The sequence below is a fragment of the Onychostruthus taczanowskii genome, unplaced genomic scaffold (genome assembly GCF_017590055.1).
Source record: "Onychostruthus taczanowskii isolate IOZ18803 unplaced genomic scaffold, ASM1759005v1 scaffold105, whole genome shotgun sequence".
Lineage (NCBI taxonomy): Eukaryota > Metazoa > Chordata > Aves > Passeriformes > Passeridae > Onychostruthus > Onychostruthus taczanowskii.
In genome coordinates, this window is record NW_024497078.1 from 1,882,683 (window position 1) to 1,891,617 (window position 8,935).

Here is an 8,935-nt window from a genome sequence, read left to right on the forward strand (position 1 = left end):
ACATTGTATTTCTTTTAGAACTTTTGTTCAGTTTTGGTCTTAACAGACCAGTTTTCCTAAAGAAAAGTTCACACAGAAGTTTAGTTCTGAGTGGGTGCTTTTGTGCTCTGATTCAGCAATCCAGTGAAAAGTACCAAAGCCTGATGTCTCGGAGAAACGGAGGGGAAAACTGTGGGCATGGAAGGAGTTAAGAATCATCATGGGCAACATGCACTCAGTATAGAGGGCTTTGTAACAAATAATTCTGCAATAGCAAGTCTGTGTTAGCTCAAATGGGAGAGATGAGAAATCACCATTTCTTACTTCAAATTAGAGGGCTGGGCCGTAAGAACCATATGAAGTTTAATAAGTGCCAGATTGTGCACATGGGACCAGGCAACCCTGCTTGTGTGTAGACCAGGGAATGAGGCTTCAGAGAAGCACTGTGGAAAGGGACCTGGGGGTCCTGGTCTGTGACAAGTTGAACGTGAGCCAGCAGTGCCCTGGCAGCCAGGAGGGCCAACCCTGTCCTGGGGGCATCAGGCACAGCATGGCCAGCCGGACAAGGGAGGGGATTGTCCTGCTCTGCTCTGCTCTGCTCTGGGGCAGCCTCACCTGAAGTGCTGGAGCAGTTCTGGGTGCCACCATATGAAGAAGACATTAAATTGTGGGAGAGTGTCCAAAGGAAGGTGAAGGGTCAGGAGGGGAAGCTGTATGAGGAGTGGTTGAGGTCACTTAGTTTGTTCCACTTGGAGAAGAGGAGACTGAGAGGAGACCTCATTGCAGTCTGCAGCTTCCTCATGAGTGGAAGCAGAGGGGCAGGCACTGATATCTTCAGTCTTGTGACTGAAGTCAAGAAAAAGGCACGAAGCTGAGTTGGGAGAGGTTTTGGCTGGATATCAGGAAAAGGTGCTGTACCCAGAGGGTGGTTGGGCACTGGAACAGGCTCCTCATGGGAGTGGTCGCAGCACCGAGCCTGAGAGAGTTCCAGAGGTGTTCAAACAACACACTCAGGCACATGGTGTGAAGCTTGGGGATGTTCCTGTGCAGGGCCAGAGTTGGACTTGATATTCATGATGGGTCTCTTCCAACTCAGCATATTCAGTGATTCTCTGGTTTTCATTTTCTGAATATAGAAACTCTGATGAAGATGTGACTATTTCTTGCCATGATAGTTTGAAATATAATTACTGTATCATTTCATCTATGTGAAGAAAGAGCTACAGCTTTTAAAAGCTTCTTCAAGATTCCCCCTAAGTATGATCCCAATTTTCATTCACACACAGACCTCCTGAATTTTCTTCTTAAATGAATGAGCAGAAAAGAAAAAAAAAAAAAAAAGATAATTCTCAGAGACTATCCCTTTTTGTCTGAAAGCAAAAGTATTCCCAGCAAGGAAGGGACAGAACAAGAATTTTAAAAGCTCTGGAAGCCTTCAGGTTAGGAGGACAAGATGTCAAAGTTAATCAACTGTAAATCACTGTTTAAGAAATTCTTCCTCCCCTGAAACATCATTGAAGAAGGCAAGCTGAGGGCAGACCTAATTCCAGGCAATTTATAGGAATGCCTGAGTACCTTGACCCTCGCAATTTGAGCTCTGAATTGTAAATTGTGTATCCAACTGCTTGAGTGGAACCCAGAATTCTGAACCTGTGAAAAACTTACTATAAAAATATCCTTTGCAATAGTGCCCTGAAGGGAAATTCACAGAAGTGATTCAGAAAATACAGCTAAGATAAATGCTTTGGGATATTTTCAGACTAGTTGTTACATGAATATTCCTGAACTGCGGAGGTTGTGTAATTTCAGCTTAAGCTCTCTGAATATGGGACAATCTGGGGACATTTTTTATATAGTTAAAGCTGCAATATAATTTCCTGAAGGTGAAGATTGTGCTCTCAGGGTAGGTTGTTCTTTCAGGCTTTTACAACTGGCAGCCTGTCCTGTTCACAAAGGAGTGCTCTGAGAGCAATCCGTGAGGTGAGGCAACCAACCTGAACTGGGTGCCACCACCCAGGAAATGTTCCAGAGCAGGAGGTTTACACTGGATCTTCTCCTGAACCAGAGAGGAGGTGCAAAAAAATGGATTGCATGGGATAGAGTGGCTTGGTCAGCACCTGGTCTCCAGCCAAGGTCAGCCCACCACAGCGCAGCTCAGTGCTCATCCCTAAGGATGTGCACTATTCATTCACCTCCTTGGCACAAGGATCTTTTGGGGTTCTTAAAAAGGAATTCCGTAAACTTAGAAATGGCCATCAACTGCTGTTGATTTCTTTTTAACATCACAGGTGGCCTAAAAATAAGAGGGAAGATTTTGCAGAAAAATATCCTTGCTAATATGCACTGAGAATCTGCAGATAACTTGTTTCTTTAGTATATACAAAAAGATGTAGGAAATCAGAGGCAATTTCTGAATTTTGATCTCACTCTCTGATTGGGAAGCCAAGTGTCAGGACCAACATATTATTTAAGGAATTTGAAGAACCTGTTCTTTAGGAGAAAGCTAACAAGAGGTCATTTTCATCATGATGAAAATCTTTTTAATAGTATTATTCTATGAGCCAGGAAACTTTCTTTATTTTCTTCTTTTTTTTTTTTTTTTTTTTACCCTTAGATTGTAAAGTAAGTAGGATTGATTGTAATCATAAGTAACTTCCATCAATGCTTGGTAGCAAAGGTTTCCTGCCATGCTTGCTTGAGAACTGAAATGTTATCCCAGTGAAGGTCAGCTGGACAATTTGTGAGCGTTGAGGCTGATTCAAGCATCTAATACAGGGATGTGGAGTCTATCACAAGCCACAGCAGTGGAGGAATCTTCAAAAGACAAATTATCTGTCCTGGAGCACTTAATTGTAACCAAGTTACAATTCACAAAACAAGTGAAAATAAGATGGGTAATTAATATCTTGCACTTTTTTTTCTATGAGGAAGTAGTATGAAATACCAACTAATGTTAGTGCCAGCCCTGACCTTAATCAAATAATGTAGATACACTTTACAGTTTTGGATTTGTGTAACTGTCATTAAAATTGCATGATGTTAGACTCTGATGAGGAAACCATTGATTTTTAGGAAGGCTGGTTGCTCCATAGTGAATAGTCAGTGTGGGGAAGAGTGGCTACAATGAAAGCTTACAGATTTAGCTCAGAAAGTTCTAAGATTTCAGCTGTTACATGCAGAAATCTAAATTGGGAAGCTGTAAGAGTTATTTCAGTATATTAAGCCTGTAGTTTGGACACACAAAATATTTACTGCAAACATTGCATAGATTAAAGGAAAAGCTTCTCTGTAGAGGCCTCCACAAACATTCCTGCAGTTTAGAAAAGATTGCAGTATTTTGATCATAAAATTGACAATCTGGACTTTCAAACCACATGCAAAATAAAGTTCTCCACAGAAGTTCAAAGGCAAAAACTTTGTTGGCTTTATAACCAAATGATTATTTAAAAGCTGGAAAGAAAATGCCTTTATAAGTCAATGAGCTTTGTCTCATGTAAAACTAATGAAAAATATTCTGTAAAAGAAGTGCCATTGCATATACTGATAATCCTGCAAAATTCTCCTGGCAAGAGGATTCATTCATTCATTTGCTTTCCAGAAATCAACTTTACAAACATTAAATAATCTACCTATTACAAAATTCCATGGAAACTTATAACATTCTTCCCAATTATGATTTTGAGCTTCAAACTGATTGAGAGAAAGGATAAATATTGTTGGAGGGAAAAGAGGAAGAGTGCTTTTATATATCCAACTCTGCTCAGAATTTACCATTGTCTCATAACTGTTCTTTTCATTGCAGCAAGGGATTGAATACCACTAACTTAATTTACTTTGGAAACAAAAAGAAAATGTTTAGAGTCGCTTCCTTTGTTTTACAAGTCCAGCTAGTTCTGGGGAAGATACTTGATAAAGATACCCTAAATTTTCAGGTCTAACCCGACAGGGACTTCTCCACCATGGCTAAGATGGCAAATGGCAGAAGGCAGCATAGTGGGGTCTGTGGTTGTACCAGCTGAGCAGGCATGCCAGGAGGTGGCTTTGTGGCTCCAGGGAACCTGGATCCCTTTCTGACCCAACCAAATAGCCTGGATTAAACCCATGGGTACTGTTGATGAATAGTGTCAGATTTGATTCTGCTGTTAAAGTTGGATTTGCCGTATTTGAACCCGATTTATGAAAACCAGTACTACTGAGCATAAGAAGGGCACAAACTGACCTCTCTGCTTTCAGCTGGGAGAGTTCCCAAGCACTGCTACCTTCATACCAGCCTTCCAGTGGGAAACCTGGTGGTAGCCATCATTCTGAAATGTTAATTTCTGCCAGACTGACCAGACTAAAGTGTTTTAATTAAGCCAAATGTTATGTTCTGGACAACTTTCATTATGACTTTGGTTCTCTTTCTGGTACATTACTTCCTGAATGTTGACACTGATTTTCAGAGAATGTTTTTTTGAGCCATCCCTTCAGCTGATCTCAGTCAACAGAGCTCCTTGAAGTTAATGATGATAAGTTCATATAGATCAGCTGAGGATCTTGACTTAGAATTTCTCTATATGCTAGCGTAAACACACTTTTTACAAGGTTGCACATAGGATCCACCTCTTCCAAAGAGGCATTTCTGGAATGTGTTTTAGAGTGTTTTATATCCCTGTGTTTTGTTTTTCTCCAGGCTTTTGAAAAAGGAAGAAAATTTTATTTTTATCCCTCGTTCCCGTGAAGAGCTTCCAGAAAACTTTCCAAAGGAAATTCCTGGGATCTGTTACTTCCTGGAGGTCAGAAGTGGTCAGAAGCCACCTAAACCTTCCATCACATCTGCTAGAGTGAGAAAGGTGTCTTACAACATCGGCACCATGTTCCTCCGGGAGACCAGCCTATGAGGCCTGCTGCAGATCAAAGACTTGTCAAAAAAGCACAAGCCCAGAACTGGGTCATGACAGGGGAGTTGGAGGTTCTTTGTGTTTCACTGCCTTCTTCTGAGCAGGCAGTAAAAAGCTCCATGTAATGTCAGGCAATAATCATTTTAAAAGGTGGGTAACTGCTGTCAGTAAACAAAGTGGAGATAGGGAAAAAATATTAAACAATGTACTTCCACTTCCAGAGGAATTTCTTTCATAAACTTCAGTCTGGCCCCTCTATGGCAAACAAAACAACAAAACAAAACCCCAACCCTCCAATTAGAGGTTGGTCGTGTTTTGTGCAGAAAGGATGATGGTTCTCTGTAGATTTGCACCAGCTAAGCAGAATTGAGAGTCAGTTCTGATTATGCATTCCTATATTTAATGTGTTCTTCAGTAAGGTAATGATGTTTTTTAACTTTATGAACAAGCATTTCATACATATACTGTAGAGCTATTGTAACCTTCCTGGCAGGAGGAATTATGACTCAATACAAATATTGTAGGAATTTTACCTATTTTTATACATATTTCACTTTCTGGATAATTACATTCCACATACTGTAAGCTGAGTGAGCTTAGATAGCTTTTCAGAAGAAGTTACTGTATATTTCATACATTCTACCTATCAAACCTTATTGTTATACAAGTGGGAAGAAGGCATTTTTTTACTTTTTTGGCAACCAAAAAAACCCCAAAACAATATTTACAGAATAAAACCCCCACTTTGATAAATCACTTTATCTGGTTTTTATGCTAAAGCTTTAGATGAGCACTGTCTTCTTATAAAAAATAATGTTCAGTATTTGTCTTACAGTGTTGTATGTCCAGTCCTTCCAGGACAATGTAAACAAAGTGCAGAAGATCAATATGTGGATAAACAGAAAAGTTCTCTTCAGTGGCACTTGTTTTCCCTCTAAATTATCAGCCAAACTGATTTTCAGTAAAAGCCCTGAACTTCTCTAAACATTTGGTCTTGTGAAAACTTATTCTGAGGAATTCCAGCAGACACTGGAAGCTCTCTGGATGCTGATTTTCCATATTTTTAATAGGACTTGTGCTCCTAGTCCAGATTGATTGCTGAAAATCCATTCTGTTAATAATGATTGCTCCTTTGGAAGCTTCCTCTGTTGTTGGATTGGCTGAAGGTCCCCTGCTTTATCTAGTTAAGATCAAAAAAACACCAAAAAGGGAAAGGCAGTACTTTTCCAGGTTTAATGCAAATGGCAGTTCAAGATTTTTGTTAGTCCAAGACAACTAAAAAAAAAAAAAAAAACAAAAAAAACCCCAAAAACCACAACAACAACAAAAAAAATCAAAAAAAGGCCAATTTTTTGCTGTTGAAAATTAATACAGTATTATTGTCTTCAATTAATCCAGTTCAAGCAAGATGTGTATCTGGAACATTTTCAGGCATTGTTTATTTCTCAAGTTTTTTTTGTTTTTTTTTCACAAGTAGTGGTGGTCAGTTTTCCTGTGTGGGTATGCTGCCTTTGCATCATACTGGGGTGGGTGATGTTGTTGTGAGCTTGCAGATTGTTAATTAAAATCTGTGCCGTGATTCCAAAGTGGCTTAGATGCTCGTGGGCCTTTAATCACTTTAATCAAAGATGAAACTCAGCAGCAACTAGGAGGCATAAGATACTCTGCATTTCTCTAATTCAGAAGAGAAATGAGTTTGCTTATGGATTTAGTAGTCATAACATGAGGCACCTCTTGAAAATAAATGAATAACTTTCACCGCATTTCAAGATTGTCCAGCTGGATCTTTCTGTGGAGGCAATGACAGTTCTCTATTTGTCCCCTTTGACCAGTAGCCCCTGTGAGTCTGCATGGCACTGCTAGCATGTGCTGAGAATGTTTCAGGATTCCTTTCCATGAAGCCTTTCTGGATGAGAAAGGACTGTCTTGAACCTTTACCGACTTCAGCATGCAGACAATGTCTGAACTTATTATGCAGGGGTGAGTTCTTCCTAGCCTGAGGAGGGTAGATGCATGGGAATTAGCCCAGAAACCTATTTTATTGCAAATTCCCTCACTTTCTAGTGGGATACTGATGTTAAAGATTTCTTTCATTGGTATTAGAGCATTCTTGGGATTAGAGGAAGTATGTTTTTATCTACCTTGATAAACATCATATGGAGTTCTGTGGCCTATCTGAAAAATTACTTAAAAAAACTGTTCAAGCTTGAGATTGTGAAATATCCATCCAAATTACAGATCTGAGAATTTCCTGCACAGGATGGCAAGTTTCAGCCTATAGCCATTAGTTTGCACATAGACAGGATGTAGCATGCATTTTTTTACCCTGGGAACACCAGTGAGATGTGTAAGAATCATAAATGGATCAAAGTTCATGTTTCACCACTGAAAGAGGAATGGCACTTCCCAGCTAATAAATCCATAGTTCTGATGTCATTACTTAGTTCCTTAGAGTGATTTTTTTTCAAATAACCATTAGTAGATTTTTGACTTCTCTGACACATCTTCATTGTTCAGTAGTTGCTGATGCCAGAGTCCCAACCTATCTGGCCAAGCTCTTTTTCTCTTCTCACCACCCACAGTCCTATGGGAAGAGTACAAATTTAGAGGTTTAGACCAAAAGCTTACAGGTCAATATCTTGTCTCTCAAGTAAGAAATGTCTAGATTAATTCTGCACCTGATCTTGATCAATGGAAACATTTTCATAGTGAATGATGGATAAATGCTAGTTTTACTGGCAAATTGGAGAAGCAATCAAAACCAGTTTGTATCACCATCCTCATCCTCATCCTCTCAGAGACTTTTTGTTGTATAAGGAGATTTAAAATCAGGTCTGTGTGAGAACTGAAAATTGATATCATCATGAATACATTTTCAAGTAAATAATCTAACTCGCCAAATAAGAGTACACTGACTGTATAAAAATATGCAGTCTTTGTTTTTCATAAGCTTATGTAAAGGTAACGTATCTAGAACTGCAGTGCAGATGCTAGGTATTATGTTATTTGTGTTATGATGAGGGATGTTACTGAAAAAAGTGTGGGCTCTCTGGGGACATTTTTCTATGTCAGTGTGAGGAAAGTGTAAAACAAATTCTAAATTCACTTTCTAAATTAGTAGTTGCATCTGCTGCCTTTCATATTAGGTTGCAAGCTTATTTTGTTGGACACCTTTACAAAGTTAAATGAAACTTATTATCAAGATTGATGTTGTCATGTCAGTTAGGTGGTAGTCAGACTGAACATTTCTCCAACAACACTTCTAGTGGTAGGGAAAAGGTTTTCATTTTCCTGGCATTGTCTTCGTAATTAGAAAAATTCTCAGTATTTTGTACCTTGAGATGATGAGGTGGAGAGATTAGAGGTACTGAAATGGTTATGAAAATCATATATATATCATATATACTCCAGTTGGAATTTTCTTTCAACTTTTTACTTCCTATAAGACAGATGATCTTTGGTTCCTCTGGGTAAGAATTTAGGTTCTTGTGTTTCGTCACATAACTGCAAGGAGCCACATCTGCTGTCTTGAGTTTCTGTGCAGAACAAATCCACCCTCTCTGAAGAGAGAGGGAGAAGATCTATTTTGTATTGCATGTACAAGGGAAAGGGAAGGTGATGTGAGGACCCCCCTAGATGGGTCCATTGATCTCTTTGTGGCCAGTTGCTTGTAGAAAAATCAGGAAGCCAAAGTAAAGAGAGTCCACAGTCATTTCCTCAGAACACTTCTTACAGATCTTGTGTCAGATTTTTCCATCTGCCTGAAGCTCCTCATCACACAGGCTTTTCTGTGATGCAGTTCATAGAGATTATGAACTCAGAGCAAAAAGGAAATAGTGATGAAGTGGTAGGGTGGTGGATAAATTTTGTTCTGCATCCCTCTGGTAAAATTTGCCATTCAAAGACAAAAGCCTCTACATGGGAGAATTGCTACTAAGCCAGGACTCTCAAAGTGTGGTTTTCTTGCAGGATCCCAAAGGATATTTCATTTTTAATTCTAGAGAGCCAATAGTCATTAACTGTGATTGTGGTTTTGGCTTCTCTGCTCATTCCCACATTCAGTTTCAGATCTGAGT

General features: G+C 39.3%; 1 protein-coding gene across 1 annotated transcript in view; it reads left to right on the forward strand.

Moving 5' to 3' along the window:
• The window catches only part of GUCY1A2 (guanylate cyclase 1 soluble subunit alpha 2), a 136,303-nt gene extending 130,378 nt beyond the window's left edge, over nucleotides 1-5,925 (forward strand). Inside the window, exon 8 of the mRNA XM_041414458.1 lies at nucleotides 4,652-5,925. Coding sequence (XP_041270392.1) covers nucleotides 4,652-4,859 — 208 coding nt within the window. The 3' untranslated portion in view covers nucleotides 4,860-5,925. The remainder of the gene's footprint in view (nucleotides 1-4,651) is intronic.
• The last annotated feature ends 3,010 nt before the right edge of the window (nucleotides 5,926-8,935 follow it).